The following is a 22671-nucleotide window of genomic DNA, read 5'->3' as shown; positions in this document are numbered from 1 at the left end:
CTGTCTGTCACACACTAGGACTAGGTCGTTTTATTCTCTTTTAGCCCACAACAGGGCTAACCTTCCAAGAATCCAGTGTGACAAGTCAACAAGCAACACTTTAACTTGTGTTATTTTATATAGTAGTATGTGGCGGGATGATAATGTATGCTGTTGTGTTATACATTGTAGTGTTCTGTTGTGTTGTAAAGTGTTGTGTTGTGTAACCCACCACTCTTAGGGCTAATCCATGAACCAGAGGGTGTGGTCATGGGGATCCTTGGTGTGTGGTCATGGGATTGCCTATTGTCCCTTATGGAAACTTTCCAGGCCCTCCCCACTTCCATTAGGAAAATAATGCAGTGTTTCCATACATAGCGTTCCACCGGTGCAGGCCTGAGAAATCTGTCCCTCCCAGCTCCCAGAGTATCAATAGATGGTCATGCCAGAAAGAAGCACATGAGCTATTTGATTGTTATCTAAGGTTATTGACGGGTCATGAAATCCTGTTTGTTGTTATACACCGCTAGCCATACTCTCCAGCATGGCTAGATAGAGACATCCTGGTCTCATGTGTAGTTTTGTTTTTCTTACCATGTGACCTGACCAGGAACAATTCCTATTGCCTGAATGTAGGCCCCAGTTTCTCTAGGTCAGACATATCTCTGGGCTTACAAGGAGGTTGTAATTGGAGTCAGGCAGTGGTAGGGCAGCTGTGGGGTCCTGCAGCCTGCATGGAGGTGAGGCTAAAACCACAGAAGAGTGTCAGAATCACAGCCAGACAGGCTGGAATGTCGCCAAACCAAGGAATGAACAGTCCGCCCTCTCCCCCTCCTTTTTTCTCTCTCTCTTCCCTTCTTTTTCTCACACTCATTCTTTCCTTCTCCCTCTCTCATTCAATTATTACCTCTTTTCCCGAATCTCTATATTCTACCACTTAGTTTCTTTCTTTCTTCCTCCTTCAATCACTCCTTCTCTCTTCCCCAGCTTCTCCCTCCCTCCCTCCCTCCCTCCCTCTACCTCTCTCTCTGCTCCTCCCTCTCTCCCTCCCTCTGTTACAGTGAGTCATTACCTGTTCCTATCTTGGTGCAGAGTTAATATCCTGATCCTGCTCTGCATCCAGGGCTGATTCATGAGGTGATGAAAGAGGCACACACACACACACACACACTGAATTGAGTGAGGGAGCCAACATTCTATATTACTCAAACACTGTATTTCTACCTCCCTGGCACAAACACAGACCATCCCAAATGTACCATAAGTCTACAAAGCCATTTCTACACAATGTTCACTGAACTCTCTGTGATTTCAAAACATCTATAGTATATGCACTACCATTCTAAAGTTTGGGGTCACTTAGAAATGTCCTTGTTTTTGAAATAAAGGCAAAAAAAATTGTCCATTAAATAGCATCAAATTGATCAGAAATACAGTGTAGACATTGTTAATGTTGTAAATGACTATTGCAGCTGGAAACGGCAGATTTGCTGCACCACAAATTGACGCGAGGGGTCCGGATGGATGAGGATGGGTGCTGTTGTGAACCGATGCTTCAGGTCCACAAAGGCTTGTTGACAGCTGGAGACCATTTGAACGGTACCTAGGGAGAGGTGAGTGCCGAGAGGGGGCCGCAAGGGTGCTGTAGTCCCGAATGAAATAGAGGTAGAAGTTTGAAAAACCAAAAAACCTTTGCAACTGCACCCTGGACAATGGTTGAGGCCAATCCACCACTGCTTTCACCTTTCCAGGATCCATCTGAACATTACCCTCAGCGATGACACATCCCAGAAAGGTGATAGTAGAGCGGCGGAACTCACACTTCTCTGCTTTCAAGAACAGTTGGTTCTCCAGGAGGCGCTGAAGGACCTGTCTGACATAAAGAACATGTTCTTGGGCAGATCGGGGAAAAAAACAGGATGTCATCAAGGTACACAAACACAAACCAGTTTAGCATGTCCCGGAGCACATCGTTGACCAAAGCCTGGAAAACAGCGGGGGCGTTGGTGAGTCCAAAGGGCATGACCTGGTACTCATAATGTCCACTGGCTGTGTTGAAGGCTGTCTTCCACTCATTTCCCTTGCATATCCGAACCAGGTGGTAGGCATTTCGAAGGTCCAACTTGGAAAATATGGTGGCCACCTGGCGAGGTTTAAATGCCGAGGAGAGGTAGGGGGTAACTATTTTTGACAGTGATATCATTAAGCTCCCGGTAGTCAATGCACGGACGCAGGGTCTTGTCCTTCTCCACAAAGAAAAACCCTGCGCCAGCAGGAGATGCAGATGGATGGGTGGCCCCAGTGGCCAGAGACTCCTCTATGTACTCCTCCATAGCTTTGGTCTCTGGTCCAGACAGAGAATATAGCCGACCCCGAGGTGGTGTAGTGCCTGGGAGAAGATCAATGGCACAATCATAAGGACGGTGTGGGGGAAGGGAAGTAGCACGTGCCTTACTGAACACTTCCAGGAGGTCATGGTATTCTATGGGGATAGCAGAGACATCCACAGTCTTGCTAACATCCTGAGGAGGACAACTTGAGGAAGGCTGTGCTGCTTGAAGGCAGTGGGAATGGCAAAATGGGCTCCAACCCAGGATGGAGTTTGTGGTCCAATCAATCATCGGATTGTGCTTTTGAAGCCAGGAAAATCCCAACACAACCTGAACATGGGGAGATGCAATGAGGAGGAACTGTATGGTCTCACTGTGGTTACCAGAAATCCGTAATTGAACTGGCACAGTACTATGGGTGACTTCCCCTATAGAGCGGCCATCCAGTGCCCTAGGATCCATTCGCACAGAGAGAGGCTGAGTGGGAATACCAAGCTCCGAAGCTATCGTGGCATCCATAAGATTTTCATCAGCCCCAGAGTCAATGAGCACCCGGAGAGACTTAGATTGGTCTCCCCACAGCACAAGAGCAAAAAGGGGTGTGCGGGTGATAGGAATTAGGAAACTCCCAGTCTGACTCACCATAGTACTGGTACCCACTAGAGGCAGGGGTTTCTTAATAGGGCAGGTAGCTATAAAATGTCCTGCCCCACTACAGGACAGACAACAGTTATTATTCATCCTCCGTGAGCTCTCCCAAACTGATAGCCTAGTTCTTCCCAACTGCATAGGCTCAGGAGTATCCAACTCACCCGTCGTAGATTCACGAGAGAGCTCTGGTGGCTTTGACTCCTCTCAGAAGAGCAGGTACCAAGATTCCCCGAATATTGCTCTAGAAGAGGTAAGCGGGGTTCTCAGGGAGCTGGGATAGGCTGTACAAACTCACCACAGATAGGGGAACAATTCCTGGGTGATTGGGGTTTTTCAGAGGTGGCAGGCAGCCTCTGAGCTAACTCCCTGATTTGCTCAATAATAGCCTTTAACCCATTGTCGTGGCGTTCTGTCAAGGACCTGAGCCCTTCCAAAAGGCCCTGTACCAACTCCGCATGTCTCCTAATGATGGCTCCCTGCAGGGAGACAGTGTGGCGGAGCTGGTCCAAGTCTGCTGGGTCTGTCGTGGCCAGTTCGTACTATCAAGGCACAAGGCGAGACCCAGATGCAGACATAGGAGGCAGATGGTTGGAGTCTTACAATGTTTATTAATCCAAAGGGGTAGGCAAGAGAATGGTCGTGGACAGGCAAAAGGTCAAAACCAGATCAGAGTCCAGGAGGTACAGAGTGGCAAACAGGCTCATGGTCAAGGCAGACAGAATGGTCAGGCAGGCGGGTACAAAGTCCAGAAACAGGCAAGGGTCAAAACCGGGAGGACAAGAAAAAGGAGAATGCAAAAAGCAGGAGAACAGGAAAACCGCTGGTTGACTTGGAAACATATAAGACGAACTGGCACAGAGAGACAGGAAACACAGGGATAAATACACTGGGGAAAACAAGCGACACCTGGAGGGGGTGGAGACAATAATGAGGACAGGTGAAACAGATCAGGGTGTGACAGCCTTTTCTTTGCAACTCTGCCTAGAAGGCCAGCATCCCGGAGACACCTCTTCACTGTTGATGTTGAGACTGGTGTTTTGCGGGTACTATTTAATGAAGCTGCCAGTTGAGGACTTGTGAGGCGTCTGTTTCTCAAACTAGACACTCTAATGTACTTGTCCTCTTGCTCAGTTGTGCACCGGGGCCTCCCACTCCTCTTTCTATTCTGGTTAGAGCCAGTTTGCGCTGTTGTGTGAAGGGAGTAGTACACAGCGTTGTACGAGATCTTCAGTTTCTAGAGAGGGAGGGAGAGAGAATGTAGGGTAAGAGCAGAGAGGGAGAATGTAGGGTAAGAGTAGAGAGAGAGAATGAGGGTAAGAGTAGAGAGAGAGAATGAGGGTAAGAGTAGAGGGAGAGAGAAAAAATGAGGGTAAGAGTAGAGAGGGAGAGAGAGAATGAGGGTAAGAGTAAAGAGAGAGAGAGAATGAGGGTAAGACTAGAGAGAGAGAGAGATGAGGGTAAGAGTAGAGAGTGAGAGAGATGAGGGTAAGAGTAGAGAGGGAGAGAGAGAATGAGGGTAAGAGTAAAGAGAGAGAGAGAATGAGGGTAAGACTAGAGAGAGAGAGAGATGAGGGTAAGAGTAGAGAGTGAGAGAGATGAGGGTAAGAGTAAAGAGGGAGAGAGAGAGAGAATAATACTGAATTACAGAAGAGAACTGGGATCTCCTAACACACACACACAGTGCACAAACACACACAGAGACCTTGAGACTTACACACGTGACATGAGTTATGTGTGCTTTCCACCCACTGCCATTTGTGCTGTCTATTACAGCTGTCTGGTGTGGGCCAGCCTGTTTAATATCTCTCCCCGAAGATCTTTACACACATCACACATACTGCATGCCCACATTGACATTTACATGAATCACAATCATCACACTCAAACATTGCACATTTACGAGGTGAAAACCAACCCCAAATATTACACATACCAGTACATGACAGAAATTCTAGAAACATTACATAGATTACATTGCACCCAGACTCATACAATCATATTTCCATTAGCATGGCCAGGCAAAACAGAACAGCTTATCAGACATAAACGGCCTCTTTCCCCAATAACACAACAACTTCCCCTCTTTCTCTCGCTGTCCTCCTTCCTCTCTCTCTCTCTCTCACCTTCCCCCCTGCCCCTACTACAAGTTCTCCTTCCCCTCCCATCTTCCTTTCTCCCTCCCATGGGCTGTTTTCATCCTTCTTTTCCCTCTCCAAATGGTGGTGTGAGGTTAAATCCAGAGGAGGCTGGTGGGAGGAGCTTTAGTGTGACGGGCTCATTGTATTGTATGGAATCGATGGAACGGTATCAAACACATCAAACATATGGAAACCACACGTCTGACTTGGTTCCATTTATTCCTTTCCAGCCATTACAACGAGCCCGTCCTCCTATAGTTCCTCCCACCAGCCTCCTCTGGCTACATCAGTGCCTAACAACAGACCTCCCTCCTCCCACCACCAGCACCACATCTCTATCACCATACCTTACTCTCTCTCTATCACCATCCCTTACACTCTATCACCATCCCTGACTCTCTCTATCACCATACCTTACTCTCTCTATCACCATCCCTTACTCTCTCTATCACCATCCCTTACTCTCTCTCTATCACCATCCCTTACTCTCTCTATCACCATCCCTTACTCTCTCTATCACCATCCCTTACTCTCTCTATCACCATACCTTACTCTCTCTATCACCATCCCTTACTCTCTCTCTATCACCATCCCTTACTCTCTCTATCACCATCCCTTACTCTCTTTCTATCACCATCCCTTACTCTCTCTATCACCATCCCTTACTCTCTCTCTATCACCATCCCTTACTCTCTCTATCACCATCCCTTACTCTCTCTCTATCACCATCCCTTACTCTCTCTCTATCACCATCCCTTACTCTCTCTCTATCACCATCCCTTACTCTCTCTCTATCACCATCCCTTACTCTCTCTCTATCACCATCCCTTACTCTCTCTATCACCATCCCTTACTCTCTCTATCACCATCCCTTACTCTCTCTCTATCACCATCCCTTACTCTCTCTATCACCATCCCTTACACTCTCTCTATCACCATCCCTTACTCTCCCTCTATCACCATCCCTTACTCTCTCTCTATCACCATCCCTTACTCTCCCTCTATCACCATCCCTTACTCTCTCTCTATCACCATCCCTTACTCTCTCTATCACCATCCCTTACTCTCTCTCTATCACCATCCCTTACTCTCTCTCTATCACCATCCCTTACTCTCTCTATCACCATCCCTTACTCTCTCTATCACCATCCCTTACTCTCTCTATCACCATCCCTTACTCTCTCTATCACCATCCCTTACTCTCTCTATCGCCATCCCTTACTCTCTCTATCACCATCCCTTACTCTCTCTCTATCACCATCCCTTACTCTCTCTATCACCATCCCTTACTCTCTCTATCACCATCCCTTACTCTCTCTCTATCACCATCCCTTACTCTCTCTCTATCACCATCCCTTACTCTCTCTATCACCATCCCTTACACTCTCTCTATCACCATCCCTTACTCTCTCTCTATCACCATCCCTTACTCTCTCTATCACCATCCCTTACTCTCTCTCTATCACCATCCCTTACTCTCTCTATCACCATCCCTTACTCTCTCTATCACCATCCCTTACTCTCTCTATCACCATCCCTTACTCTCTCTATCACCATCCCTTACTCTCTCTATCACCATCCCTTACTCTCTCTATCACCATCCCTTACTCTCTCTATCACCATCCCTTACTCTCTCTATCACCATCCCTTACTCTCTCTATCACCATCCCTTACTCTCTCTATCACCATCCCTTACTCTCTCTATCACCATCCCTTACTCTCTCTATTACCATCCCTTACTCTCTCTATCACCATCCCTTACTCTCTCTCTATCACCATCCCTTACTCTCTCTATCACCATCCCTTACTCTCTCTATCACCATCCCTTACTCTCTCTCTATCACCATCCCTTACTCTCTCTCTATCACCATCCCTTACTCTCTCTATCACCATCCCTTACACTCTCTCTATCACCATCCCTTACTCTCTCTATCACCATCCCTTACTCTCTCTATCACCATCCCTTACTCTCTCTATCACCATCCCTTACTCTCTCCTATCACCATCCCTTACTCTCTCTATCACCATCCCTTACTCTCTCTATCACCATCCCTTACTCTCTCTATCACCATCCCTTACTCTCTCTATTACCATCCCTTACTCTCTCTATCACCATCCCTTACTCTCTCTCTATCACCATCCCTTACTCTCTCTCTATCACCATCCCTTACTCTCTCTATTACCATCCCTTACTCTCTCTATCACCATCCCTTACTCTCTCTCTATCACCATACCTTACTCTCTCTATCACCATCCCTTACTCTCTCTCTATCACCATACCTTACTCTCTCTATCACCATCCCTTACTCTCTCTATCACCATCCCTTACTCTCTCTCTATCACCATCCCTTACTCTCTCTATCACCATCCCTTACTTTCTCTATCACCATCCCTTACTCTCTCTCTATCACCATCCCTTCCACTCTCTCTATCACCATCCCTTACTCTCTCTATCACCATCCCTTACTCTCTCTATCACCATCCCTTTCTCTATTACCATCCCTTACTCTCTCTATCACCATCCCTTACTCTCTCTATTACCATCCCTTACTCTCTCTATTACCATCCCTTACTCTCTCTATCACCATCCCTTACTCTCTCTATCACCATCCCTTACTCTCTCTATCACCATCCCTTACTCTCTCTATCACAATCCCTTACTCTCTCTCTATCACCATCCCTTACTCTCTCTATCACTATCCCTTACTCTCTCTCTATCACCATCCCTTACTCTCTCTATCACCATCCCTTACTCTCTCTATCACCATCCCTTATTCTCTCTATCACCATCCCTTCTCTATCACCATCCCTTACTCTCTCTATCACCATCCCTTACACTCTCTCTATCACCATCCCTTACTCTCTCTATCACCATCCCTTACTCTCTCTCTATCACCATCCCTTACTTTTCTCTCCATCTTATCTCCCTGTTCTCGCTCACTGTGTGTGTGTGTGTGTGTGTGTGTGTGTGTGTGTGTGTGTGTGTGTGTGTGTGGTGCGTGCGTGCGTGCGTGCGTGCGTGCTTGTGTGTGTGTGTGTGTGATGGCCCTTTTTGCGTGGGCAAATGCATCACAGGTGAGATTAGTGTCAAGTCTTTGTTCCCTCTGTGGCTGACCTTGCCTCACAATGACAGCAGCCATGTCATACTGTAGATCACAGCACTGTCACAGCAATGTTTGTGTGCATGTTCCGCCACCTGCAGGGTTAACACATGATATATCCTACATTCAGAGAGAACAAGATGGAGGGATAAAGGAGGAGGAAAAGAGTCACACGCACTCATCGACAAGGAGAGACAGACTGATGGAGAGATAGCGGGAGATTAAGAGAGGAGAAAGAGAGGATGAAGGTCTCAGAGGTGTGCCCTGGAGGGAAAAGGAAAGAGACTGACAGAGAGGAAGAATCAGAAACACTATCTTACAAACAGAGACAGAGTGATGGACAGACACAGACAGAGAGAGAGAGAGAGACAAACACTATGGTGAAACATTAAAACAATCGAGATATACACTAAGAAAAAGAAGGAACAGCAGTTCAGAAAACAGCTCATTGAAAAATCCATGGAATCAAATCACTTCTGGAAAAATTGGAACACACTAAACAAATAACAACATGAAGAGCTATCTATCCAAAATGGAGATGTATGGATAAACCACTTCTCCAACCTTTTCAGTCGTTTAAAACTTCTTTGGGCTAGGGGGCAGTATTTTGAGGTTTGGATGACAAACGTGTCCAAAGTAAACTGCCTGTTACTCAGGCCCAGAAGCTAATGATATGCATATATGGTAGATTTGGATAGAAAACACTGAAGTTTCTAAAACTGTTAAAATAATGTCTGTGAGTATAACAGAACTGATATGGCAGGCAAAAACCCAAGGAAAATCCATTCAGGAAATTAGATTTCTTTTGATGTGAGTGGTTTTCCATTGAAAGCCTATTGACTATATAAGTGGTTAGGGCCCAAATTGCAGTTCCTATGGCTTCCACTAGATGTCAACAGTCTTTAGACATGGTTTCAGGCTTGTTTTGTGAAAAATGAAGAAGAATGAGACCTTTTGGTCAGGGGACTATGGAATCATGCAGTACTCGTTTACGAGAGTGACTGTGTGCGCGCTCATCGTTGTTTTTCCTTTCTATTGAATACGCTATTGTCCGGTTGAAATATTATTGATTATTTAGATAATTGACAACCTGAGGATTAATTATAAACATCGTTTGACATGTTTTGACGAACTTTACCGGTACTATTAGGATGTATTCGTCTGCATGTTTTGACCGCCTTTGAGCCAGTGGATTACTGAACAAAATGCGCCAACAAAACAGAGTTTTTGGGATATAAAGAGGGACTTTATCGAACAAAACAACCATTTATTGTGTAGCTGGGACCCTTGTGATTGCAACCAGATGAAGCTCTTCAGAGGTAAGTGATTTATTTTATCGCTATTTCTGACTTTCGTGACTCCTCTACTTGGTTGGAAAATGTTTGTATGCTTTTGTAAGTGGGGCGCTGTCCTCAGATAATCGCATGGTATGCTTTCGCCGTAAAGTATTTTTGAAATCTGACAAAGCAGCTGGATTAACAAGAAGTTAATCTTTTAACCAATGTATAACACTTGTATTTTCATGAATGTTTATTATTACTATTTCTGTAATTTGAATTTGGCACTCTGCAATTTCACCGGATGTTGTCGAGGTGGGTCCCCTCCTTGGCCAAAGAGGATAACAAAGAACCAAGAGCAAAAACATATACATGATCATTTACTAAACTTAGAATCAGCTATTAAAGACTACCAGAACCCACTGGATTCCAACATTTCCTCAGTGACAACAATGTCCTGAGCAAATGTCTAATTGGCTTCTACTGTCTACTGTTTGCAGATGATCTGGTGCTTCTATCCACAACCAAGGAGGGCCTACAGCAGCACCTAGATCTTCTGCACAGATTCTGTCAGACTTGGGCCCTGAAAGTGAATCTCAGTAAGACTAAAATAATGGTGTTCCAAAAAAGGTGCAGAAGCCATGACAACACATACAAATTCTATCTAGATAGTGTTGCCCTAGAGCACACAAAGAGCTATACCTGCCTCGGCCTAAACATTAACACCACAGCTAACTTCCACAAGGCTGGGAACAATCTGAGAGACAAGGCAAGAAGGACCTTCTACCCCATCAAAAAGAACATAACCCTTGACATCCCAATCAGTAATAGAACCCATTGCCCTCTATGGTTGTGAGGTCTGGGGTCCACTCACCAACCAAGAATTCACAAAACGGGACAAACACCCAATTGAGATTCTGCATGCAGAATTCTGAAAGAATATACTTTGTGTACAACGCAAAACACCAAACAATGTATACAGAGCAGAATGAGGACTATACCCACTAGTTATCAAAGTGCAGAAAAGAGCTGTTCAATTCTACAAACACCTAAAAGCAAACGATGCCCACGCATTCCACCACAGAGTCATCACCTACAGAGAGATGAACTTAGAGAAGAGTCCCCTCAGCCAGATGGTTCTGGATCTCTGTTCACAAACAGACCTCGCAGAGCTCAAGGACAGAAACACATTTAGACCCAATAATTATGAGAAAGCAAAAAGAAATAAAAAATAATCAACCAAAAAATGAGAAAATTGGAATGCTATCTGGCCCTAAACAGAGAGTACACAGTGGCAGAATACCTGACCACTGTGACTGACCCCCTTGACTACGTACAGATTCAGTGAGCATAACCTTGCTATTGAGAGAGGCCGCCATAGGCAGACCTGACTTTCAAGAGAAGACAGGCTATGTGCCCATGGCCCACAAAATGAGGTGCTTACTGAGCTACACTTCCTAACCTCATGCGAAATGTATGACCACATTAGAGAAACATATTTCCCACAGATCAAACAGACCCGTAAAGAATTTGAAAACAAATCAAACATTAATAAACTCCCATATGTTAGGTGAAATACCACAGTGTGCAATCACAGCAGCAAGATTTGTGGCCCGTTGCCATAAGAAAGGGGCAACCAGAGGATCACAAACACCTTTTGGAAATACAACCTATATTTATCTGTTTATTTATTTTCCCTTTCATACTTCAACTACTTGCACATTGTTACAACACTGTACTTAGCCAATAATATAACATTTGACATGTCTATGTTCTTTTAAAACTTTTGTGAGTGTAATGTTTGCTGTTCATTTTTTTTATTGTTTATTTCACTTTTGTTTATTATTTATTTCACTTGCTTTGGCAATGTAAGCATATGTTTCCCATGCCAATGAAACCCTTTGAATTGAATTAAATTGAATTGAGGGCGAGAGAGACATCACGTCTAACTCCTACCTTATTCAGATGTGATGTCACACGGTGACCACTAGGGGGTGAATAAGGTAGGAGTTAAATGTGATGTCACAAGGTGACCACTAGGGGGTGAATAAGGTAGGAGTTAAATGTGATGTCACAAGGTGACCACTAGGGGGTGAATAAGGTAGGAGTTAAATGTGATGTCACAAGGTGACCACTAGGGGGTGAATAAGGTAGGAGTTAAATGTGATGTCACAAGGTGACCACTAGGGGGTGAATAAGGTAGGAGTTAAATGTGATGTCACAAGGTGACCACCAGGGGGGTGGTTACCTTGTGACATCACATCTAACCCCAACCTTCTTCCATCTAGCAGCTCACATTACCCTCTACTGTAAATTGGTTTTGTCCTCACTGTACACAAACACACACTCTTAACATACGTTTAACTGCACAAAATAAATGTCTCCATTATACACTGAGTGTACAAAACATTAGACATAATGTCTTTCCATGACATGGACTGACCAGGTGAATCTTCCATATTTAACTATGATCCCTATTGATGTCACCTGTTAAATCCACTTCAATCAGTGTAGATGAAGGGGAGAAGACAGGATAAAGAAGGGTTTTTAAGACTTGAGACAACTGAGACATGGATTGTGTATGTGTGCCATTCAGAGGGTGAATGACAAGACAAAATATCTAAGTGCCTTTCAATGGGTATGGTAGTAGGTGCCAGGCGGACCGGTTTGAGTTTGTCAAGAACTGCAATGCTAGTGGGTTTTTCACACTCAACCGTTTCCCGTATGTATCAAGAATGGTCAACCACCCAAAGGACATCCAGCCAACTTGACACAACTGTGGGAAACATTGGAGTCAACATGGGCCAGCATCCCTGTCGAATGCTTTCGACACCTTGTATAGTCCATGCCTCGACGAATTTAGGCTGTTCTGAGGGCAAAAGGGGGTGCAACTCAATATTAGGAAGGTGTTCCTAATGTTTTGTACACTCAGTGTATATGCACACTCACAGATACACACACACATAACAAGCTGAGAGGGGGAGCCAATGGTCTATATATAGCAACAATACCAGGATTGGACAGAGTTTAACTGAACTGAAATGTCTGGCCAGTTATTGTATACAGATTTAACTACCCCCCTCCATCTCTCTCCCCTCCTCTAAAATCTCTCCCTTCCCCCTTCCAATTCCCTGTCCTCTCTTCCTCCATCTTTCTTTCTCTCTCCCTCCCTCACCCGTTCCTTCCCTCTCTCCGTCCCTCCTGGAATACTAATTTGAGCATCTCGTCGTCACCTCTGCTCAGCCTTCCATGATTCAAAGCATCCCCCGCTCTTTTTCACTACCTCCCCCCATCTGCCTCCCTCATGCTCTCTGTCTCCATCTGTCCATCCCCCTCTCTCTCCCCCCTCTGTCTTCCTTCCCCAGTTTGTGTGAACTCAAGGAAACATGATTGACCATGCCTGCTGCTTGTGCCAGCCCTGCATCATTTGGCAGACAAACTCTTATAGAAACAGAAACAGCCCATCATAAATATATAATCCCTCTAGAGAGGGACAGGAGGTTAGCCTGGGTAGATAGAAATAACGAGAGAGATGGAGAGAGAGGGAGAGAGTAGGTACACCTATAGCTCATCTCTTGTCAGTAGTACTGTAGACTACTTTATTACTGACCTCAACCCAGAGTCTCTCAGAGCGTTCACAGTCAGCCTACTGACACCCCTATCAGATCACAGCAAAATCACTATCTTCTTGAACAGAGAAATACTCAAGCATGAGGCAACAAAGCCAAAGGAACTGAGTAATATTAAGAAATGCTATAGATGGAAGGAATGTAGAAACCAACCAAAAAACAATTAGGCAACAACAAATTCAATCCCTTTTAGACAACTTCCTGGACAAAATGTTCCACTGTAATAGTGAAGGTATAAACTTGGCAGTAGAAAACCTAAGCAGCATATTTGACCTTTCAGTTTCCCTATCACATCTAAAAATGTCAAACATAAAACCAGAAGAAAATGAACAACAATGCCAAATGGTTTGATAAAGAATGCAAAAACCTTAGAAAGAAATTGAGAAACCTATCCAACCAAAAACATAGAGACCCAGAAAACCTGAGTCTACGCCTTCACAATGGTGAATCACTAAAACAATGTATTTTTTATATTTTATTTCACCTTTATTTAACCAGGTAGGCTAGTTGAGAACAAGTTCTCATTTACAACTGCGACCTGGCCAAGATAAAGCAAAGCAGTGCGACACAAGAGATAAGGCGGAGCTTTACCTAGCATAGACTTATAGATGACCTGGAGCCAGTGGGTCTGGCGATGAATATGTAGCGAGGGCCAGCCGACTAGAGCATACAGGTTGCAGTGGTGGGTGGTATAAGGCGCTTTGGTAACAAAACGGATGGCACTGTGATAGACTACATCCAATTTGCTGAGTAGAGTATTGGAAGCTATTTTGTAGATGACATCGCCAAAGTCGAGGATTGGTAGGATAGTCAGTTTTACTAGGGTGATAGGGTAAGTTTGGCGGTGTGAGTGAAGGAGGCTTTGTTGCGAAATAGAAAGCCAATTCTAGATTTGATTTTGGATTGGAGATGTTTGATGTGAGTCTGGAAGGAGAGTTTACAGTCTAGCCAGACACCTAGGTATTTGTAGTTGTCCACATATTCTAGGTCAGAACCGTCCAGAGTAGTGATGCTAGTCGGGCGGGCGGGAGCGGGCAGCGAACGGTTGAAAAGCATGCATTTGGTTTTGCTAGCGTTTAAGAGCAATTGGAGGCCACGGAAGGAGTGTTGTATGGCATTGAAGCTCGTTTGGAAGTTAGTTAACACAGTGTCCAAAGAAGTGCCAGATGTATACAGAATGGTGTCGTCTGCGTACAGGTGGATCAGGGAATCACCCGCAGCAAGAACGACATCGTTGATATATACAGAGAAAAGAGTCGGTCCAAGAATTTAACCCTGTGGTACCCCCATAGAGACTGCCAGAGGTCCGGACAACAGGCCCTCCGATTTGACACACTGAACTCTGTCTGCAAAGTAGTTGGTGAACCAGGTGAGGCAGTAATTTGAGAATCCAAGGCTATTGAGTCTGTCGATAAGAATACGGTGATTGACAGAGTCGAAAGCCTTGGCCAGGTCGATGAAGACGGCTGCACAGTACTGTCTTTTCTCGATGGCGGTTATGATATCGTTTAGTACCTTGAGCGTGGCTGATGTGCACCCATGACCAGCTCGGAAACCGGATTGCACATTGGAGAAGGTACGGTGGGATTCGAAATGGTCAGTGATCTGTTTATTAACTTGGCTTACAAAGACTTTAGAAAGGCAGGGCAGGATGGATATAGGTCTGTAACAGTTTGGGTCTAGAGTGTCACCCCCTTTGAAGAGGGGGATGACCGCGGCAGCTTTCCAATCTTTAGGGATCTTGGACGATACGAAAGAGAGGTTGAACAGACTGGTAATAGGGGTTGCAACAATGGCGGCGGATCATTTTAGAAAGAGAGGGTCCAGATTGTCTAGCCCAGCTGATTTGTACGGGTCCAGGTTTTACAGCTCTTTCAGAACATCTGCGATCTAGCAAGTAGCTACGGGGGGTGCAGAGCTGTTGCCCGGGGTTGGGGTAGCCAGGAGGAAAGCATGGCCAGCTGTAGAGAACTGCTTATTGACATTTTCGATTATCATGGATTTATCGGTGGTGACCGTGTCGCCTAGCCTCAGTGAAGTAGGCAGCTGGGAGGAGGTGCTCTTGTTCTCCATGGACTTTACAGTGTCCCAAAACTTTTTGGAGTTAGAGCTACAGGATGTAAATTTCTGTTTGAAAAAGCTAGCCTTTGCTTTCCTGACTGTGTGTATTGGTTCCTGACTTCCCTGAACAGTTGCATATCGCGGGGACTATTCGATGCTATTGCAGTCCGCCACAGGATGTTTTTGTGCTGGTCAAGGGCAGTCAGGTCTGGAGTGAACCAAGGGCTATATCAATCTTAGTTCTACATTTTTTGAAAGGGGCATGCTCATTTAAGATGGTGAGGAAATTACTTTTAAAGAACGACCAGGCATCCTCGACTGACGGGATGAGGTCAATATCCTTCCAGGATACCCGGGCCAGGTCGATTAGAAAGGCCTGCTCGCAGAAGTGTTTTAGGGAGCGTTTGACAGTGATGAGGGGTGGTCGTTTAACCACGGACCCATAGCGCATGCAGGCAATGAGGCAGTGATCGCTGAGATCCTGATTGAAAACAGCAGAGGTGTATTTGGAGGGCAAGTTGGTCAGGATAATATCTATGAGGGTGCCCATGTTATGGATTTAGGGTTGTACCTGGTGGTTTCCTTGATCATTTGTGTGAGATTGAGGGCATCTAGCTTAGATTGTAGGACTGCTGGGGTGTTAAGCATATCCCAGTTTAGGTCACCTAACAGAACGAACTCTGAAGATAGATGGGGGGCAATCAAATCACATATGGTGTCTAGGGCACAGCTGGGAGCTGAGGGGGGTCTATAACAGGCGGCAACAGTGAGAGACTTATTTCCGGAGAGATTAATAAAAAAAATTAGAAGCTCGAACTGTTTGGGCATAGACCTGGAAAGTATGACAGAAAGTATGACAGTCAATAACACAATAGAAAAAAGTCTATATGAGGTAAGATAAGGTAGGTTAGGCAATAAATAGGCCATAGTGGCAAAATAATTACAATTTAGCAATTAAACACTGGAGTGATAGATGTGCAGAAGATGAATGTGCAAGTAGAGATACTGGGGTGCAAAGGAGCAAAAAAGAATAATAACTGTGGGGATGAGGTAGTTGGATGGGCAATTTACAGATGACCTATGTACAGGTGCAGTGATCTGTAAGCTGCTCTGACAGCTGGTGCTTAAAGTTAGTGAGGGAGATATGAGTCTCCAGCTTCAGTGATTTTTGCAATTCGTTCCAGTCATTGGCAGCAGAGAACTGGAAGGAAAGGCGGCTAAAGGAGGAACTACATCTCAGTGCAAGAGGTGACACTACAGTACCTGGTTTGAATCCAGGCTGAATCACATGATTGGGAGTCCCATAGGGCGACGGAAAATTGGCCCAGCGTCGTCCGGGTTTGGCCGGCGTAGGCCATCATTGTAAATAAGAATTTGTTCTTAACTGACTTGCCTAGTTAAATAAAGGTTAAATAAAAACAAAGGCAAAGTCTTCTCATGCTTTGTTGATTTCAAAAAATCCTTTCACTTTATTTGGCATGAGGGTCTGCTTTACAAATTGATGGAAATTGGTGTTGAGGGAAAAACATACAACTTTATAAAATCCATTTACACAAACAACAAGTGTTCGGTTAAAATTGGCAAAAAACACACATTTCTTGCCACAGGGCTGTGGGGTGAGACAGGGATGCAGCTTAAGCCCCACCCTCTTTAACATATATATCAACAAATTGGCAGGGCACTCGAACAGTCTGCAGCATCCGGCCTCACCCTACTAGAATCTGAACTCAAATGTCTACTGTTTGCTCATGATCTGGTGCTTCTGTCACCAACCAAGGAGGGCCTACAGGAGCACCTAGATGTTCTGCATAGATTCTGTCAGACCTGGGCCCCGACAGTATTTTATTTTATTTAACTAGCCAAGTCAGTTAAGAACAAATTCTTATTTACAATGACGGCCTACCCCGGCCAAACCCTAACCAGGACGACCCTGGGCCAATTGTGTGCGGGCCCTACTGCCAATCACGACCAGTTGTGATACAGCCAGGACCACAAACACACATTCCATCTAGACACTGTTGCCCTAGAGCACACAAAAAACGATACATACCTCTGCCTAAACATCAGCGCCACAGCTAACTTCCACAAAGCTGTGAACGATCTGAGAGACAAGGCAAGAAGGACCTTCTGTGCCATCAAAAGGAACATAAAATTCAACATACCAATTAGGATCTGGCTAAAAATATTTGAATCAGTTATGGAACCTATTGCCCTTTATGGTTGTGAGGTCTGGGATCCGCTCACCAACCAAGAATTCACAAAATGGGACAAACAACAAATTGAGACTCTGCATGCAGAATGTTGCTAAAATATCCTTCTTGTACCACGTAAAACACCAAATAATGCATGCAGAGCAGAATTAGGCCGATACCCGCTAATTATCAAAATCCAGAAAAGAGACATTAAATTCTACAACCACCTAAAAGGAAGTGATTCCCAAACCTTCCGTATCAAAGCCATCAGCTACAGAGAGATGAACCTGGAGAAGAGTCCCCTAAGCAAGCTGGTCCTGGGGCTCTGTTCACGAACTGTCACATCTGCTCCTGCCACGCCAACTAGTGCTCATCCGGTGTCTCCTTGACCTGCCGCCACTGCCCCAGTGCTCTCTCCCTCTCCCTCTCCCTCTCTCTCTCTCTCTCTCTCTCTCTCTCGTGTGTGTGGGCGGAGACAGGTGGGCTGGAGTCAGAGCAAATTCCCACCAGCTGCAACCTGTTCCATAATCAAGACCTCTACAAATACTCAGTCCTGCCACTTCCACACTGCCAGATCGTAATGTCTGCCCAGTCAGTCCATGTTTCTAGCCGTTTGTTCCTGGTTTCCCTTGCCTGACACTGTTTTCCTCTCCGCTACAGTTCTGCCCACTCTGACTCTGGTCCCTGTCTCCAGTCCGACTTCTCGTCAGTCCTGCTACTCTGTCCTGGATTCCCCACTCTACGCTCCCTTGGATTCCCCTCCGGACCTGCTTACTCTGTCCCCACACCTCTCGCTCTAGCCTCAGCCTCCGCACCTGGTTTCCAGCAACCCGAACAAGCTTCCCCTGGCCTGCACTCGATCTTCCCCCCGTTTCAATAAATACATTGGTTACCTCATCCCAGTCTCCTCGTCCGAGTCTGCTCTTGGGTTCACCTGTTCCGCTCCGCATGACACAAACACAAACAGAACCCACAGAGCCCCAGGACAGCAACACAATTAGACCCAACCAAATCATGAGAAAACAAAAATATAATTACTTGACACATTGGAAAGAATTAACAAAACAGCGAACTAGAATGCTATTTGGCCCTAAGCAGAATACCTGACCACTGTGACTGACCCAAACTTAAGGAAAACTTTGACTATGTACAGACTCAGTGAGCATAGCCTTGCTATTGAGAGAGGCCACCGTAGGCAGACCTGGCTCTCAAGAGAAGACAGGCTATGTGCACACTGACCACAAAATGAGGTGGAAACTGAGCTGCACTTCCTAACCCCCTGCCAAATATATGACCATACTAGAGACACGTATTTCCCTCAGATTACACAGACCCACAAAGAATTAGAAAACAAACCCAATTTTGATAAACTCCCATATCTACTGGGTGAAATACCACAGTGTGCCATCACAGCAGCAAGATTTGTGACCTGTTGCCACAAGAAAAGGGCAACCAGTGAAGAACAAACACCATTGTAAATACAACCCATATTTATGTTTATTTATTTTCCATTCTGTACTTTAACTATTCACACATCGTTACAACACTGTATGTAGACATATGACATTTGAAATGTATTTTGGAACTTCTGTGAGTTACTGTTACTGTTCATTTGTATTGTTTATTTCACTTTTGTTTATTATCTAGTTCACTTGCTTTGGCAATGTTAACATACAGTTGAAGTCGGAAGTTTACATACACCTTAGCCAAATACATTTAAACTCAGCTTTTCACAACTCCTGAAATTTTATCCTAGTAAAAATTCCCTGTCCTAGGTCAGTTAGGATCACCACTTTATTTTAAGAATGTGAAATGTCAGAATAATAGTAGAGAGACTGATTTATTTCAGATTTGATTTCTTTCATCACATTCCCAGTTGGTCAGAAGTTCACATACACTCAATTAGTATTTGGTAGCATTGCCTTTAAATTGTTGAACTTGGGTCAAACATTTCGGGTAGCCTTCTACAAGCTTCCCACAATAAGTTGGGTGAATTTTTGCCCATTCCTCTTGACAGAGCTGGTGTAACTGAGTCAGGTTTGTAGGCCTCCTTGCTCGTACACGCTTTTTCAGTTCTGCCTGCAAATTTTCTATAGGATTGAGGTCAGGGCTTTGTGATGGCCACTCCAATACCTTGACTTTGTTGTCCTTAAGCCATTTTGCCATAACTTTGGAAGTATGCTTAGGGTCATTGTCCTAAGGGTCATTGTCCATTTGGAAGATCCATTTGCCACCAAGCTTTAACTTCTTGACTGATGTCTTGAGATGTTGCTTCAATATATCCACATCATTTTCCATCCTCATGATGCCATCTATTTTGTGAAGTGCACCAGTCCCTCCTGCAGCAAAGCACTCCCACAACATGATGCTGCCACCCCTGTGCTTCATGGTTGGTATGGTGTTCTTCGGCTTGCAAGCATCCCCCTTTTTCCTCCAAACATAACAATGGTCATTATGGCCAAACAGTTCTATTTTTGTTTCATCAGACCAGAGGACATTTCTCCAAAAAGTACGATCTTTGTCCCCATGTGCAGTTGCAAACCGTAGTCTGTCTTTTTTATGATGGTTTTGGAGCAGCGGCTTCTTCCTTGCTGAGCAACCTTTCAGGTTATGTCGATGTAGGACTCGTTTTACTGAGGATATTGATACTTTTGTACCCGTTTCCTCCAGCAACTTCACAAGGTCCTTTGCTGTTGTTCTGGGATTGATTTGCACTTATCGCACCAAAGTACGTTCATCTCTAGGAGACAGAACGCGTCTTCTTCCTGAGTGTTATGATGGCTGCGTGGTCCCATGGTGTTTATACTTGCGTACTATTGTTTGTACAGATTAATGTGGTACCTTCAGGCATTTGGAAATTGCTCCCAAGAATGAACTAGGCTTGTGGAGGTCTACAATTTTTGTTCTGAGGTCTTGGATGATTTCTTTTGATTTTCCCATTTTGTCAAGCAAAGAGGCACTGAGTTTGAAGGTAGGCCTTGAAATACATCCACAGGTAAACCTCCAATTGACTCAAATGATGTCAATTAGCCTATCAGAAGCTTCTAAAGCCATGACATCATTTTCTGGAATTTCCAAGCTGTTTAAAGGCACAGCCAACTTAGTGTATGTAAACTTCTGACCCACTGGAATTGTGATACAGTGAATTATAAGTGAAATAATCTGTCTGTAAACAATTGTTGGAAAAATTACTTGTGTCATGCACAAAGTAGATCTCCTAACTGACTTGCCACAACTATAGTTTGTTAACAACAATTTGTGGAGTGGTTGAAAAACGAGTTTTAATTACTACAACATAAGTGTATGTAAACTTCCAACTTCAACTGTATGTTTCCCATGCCAATAAAGCCCTTAAATTGAAATTGAATTGATAGGGGCATTAGATTTGGTGGGAGGTGTATGCAAGTCAGAAGAGATGAGAGAGATAGATGGGTGCAGATAATGAGGCCACTCCTCTCATTGTTTTTGTCACCAGGAAAGAGGGGGAGGGAGGGGAGGGGAAGAGGGAGAGAGAGGGGTATGGTAAGAGGAGGAGAGGGAGTGAAAAAAAGAATGAGAGAGAGGGGGAGTGAGAGAGAATAAATGGAGAGAATACAGAGAGAGCTAAATCAAGAGAAAGAAGGAGGGAGATGAGAGAGAGAGATGACAGAGAATTGGATCGATGGAGAGAGGGATGACACAGAGCAAAGGCTTTGGAGATCTTTGATGCTCAAGGAATACCCTCCTGTGTTTTGTCATGATTCTTCAATATTGGGCCTGTGTGTGTGTGTGTGTGTGTGTGTGTGTGTGTGTGTGTGTGTGTGTGTGTGTGTGTGTGTGTGTGTGTGTGTGTGTGTGTGTGTGTGTGTGTGTGTGTGCTTGCATTATTTGAGAGCTCAGTGTGAGTGTGACAGAGAGAGGGGGAGAGAAGGATGGGTAGAGGGGCTGGGAAACCGCTGCAGTGCATTGTTAGGCAGCTCGCGCACAGGAGAGGGAGACAGAGAGAACCCCATTTTGGAGCTCCAATATTACAGCAGTGCAGTTATATCCACAACAATGACAACAATGGCAAAGCCCACCACTCAGTCCACTGCTGTTGAACCTCTAATGGTATGGCTACAAGCCACAGCATTCAACACACTGCCATTCACAGGCTAATGGACAAGAGTACTGCCTGTCAATAATATGATGCTTCCCTTTCCTATTAGCCTGATTTCCCAATCACCATATCTCTTGGATTTCACTACAGATATAATACAGATATAATACGATTATGGTAATAATAATAATGTTAACAATGTCAACACAGGTTGATGATAATAACAGTAATAATACAAGTTATAGTTATAGCAATAATAATAATAATAATAATAATAATGATAATAATATCACTCTTCCATATTTAACTAAAAGCTGTCTCCCTCAGTCATACTAACTTATTAACAGGATCGTATAAGACTCTCACTGCACTGGTAAAGAGAGAGAGAGAGAGAGACTGAGCGAGCAAGCGCAGAAGAGAGAGAGAGACAGAGAGGGAGGGAGAAACAGTGTGCAGGAGAGCGAGTGAGAGCGAAGCGAGCAAGAGAGAGAAGCGTGAGAGAGAGAATGTATGGTGTCAGGGTAACGCTTCCTTGCTTGTATCCAGGGCCTTTGTGAATACACCATGGGATGCATCGGCTCACGGAGACTCAGTAAGACCTGCTATTCTTCCCTTATGGCTGGGGGCTGGGGGCTGGGGCTGTGGCTGGGGCTGGGGGCTGGGGCTGGGGCTGTGGCTGGGGCTGGGGTTGGGGCTGCGGCTTGGGTGGGAGAACAGGGGTCCTGTTTGCTGCTGTTCCGTACGGTGTGTATGTGTGTGTGTGTGTGTGTGTGTGTGTGTGTGTGTGTGTGTGTGTGTGTGTGTGTGTGTGTGTGTGTGTGTGTGTGTGTGTGTGTGTGTGTGTGTGTGTGTGTGTGTGTGCGTGTGTGTGTGTGCGTGTGTGTGTGTGTGTGTGAATAGGCTGTGAGGACCGGGGGATGAAGAAGGGGGTGGATGGTAACCACATCACTGTTTAGATAGGGCTTGACAATTCACGTTTGGCCAAGATGTCAGCGACAATATGTGTTAAAATGTGCTGCTGTGTGTGCATTCCCCCTCCCTCCCTCCCTCTTCTCCTGCCTTGATTTAGGATGATTCCTGGCAGAGTGTATGTGTGTGTGGGAGGGAAAGAGAGAGAAGGATGGAGAGGAAGAGACGGGGGGAGGCAGATTGAAAATGCTATGATAGTTGCTGTTCACAGAGAGGGAGAGATAGATAAAGGAAGATAAGGAGAGGGAGAAAAGAGGGGAATATTC

The 22671-nt window shown here is 45.0% G+C and overlaps 1 protein-coding gene across 4 annotated transcripts in view; it reads left to right on the top strand.

The window, feature by feature from the left end:
- The first annotated feature begins 21864 nt into the window (after positions 1-21864).
- LOC123728291 (uncharacterized) overlaps positions 21865-22671 on the top strand; it is a 45908-nt gene continuing 45101 nt past the window's right edge. For all 4 annotated transcript variants that reach the window (XM_045700296.2, XM_045700290.2, XM_045700281.2 and 1 more), the window contains exon 1: positions 21865-22028. In XM_045700296.2, the coding sequence (XP_045556252.1) occupies positions 22001-22028 (28 nt within the window). In that variant the 5' untranslated portion in view covers positions 21865-22000. The remainder of the gene's footprint in view (positions 22029-22671) is intronic.

The sequence above is a fragment of the Salmo salar genome, chromosome 02, assembly GCF_965601325.2.
Source record: "Salmo salar chromosome 02, fSalSal1, whole genome shotgun sequence".
NCBI lineage: Eukaryota > Metazoa > Chordata > Actinopteri > Salmoniformes > Salmonidae > Salmo > Salmo salar.
Note: the sequence above shows the minus strand (reverse complement) of the source record. Positions and strands in the feature narration are given on the sequence as shown.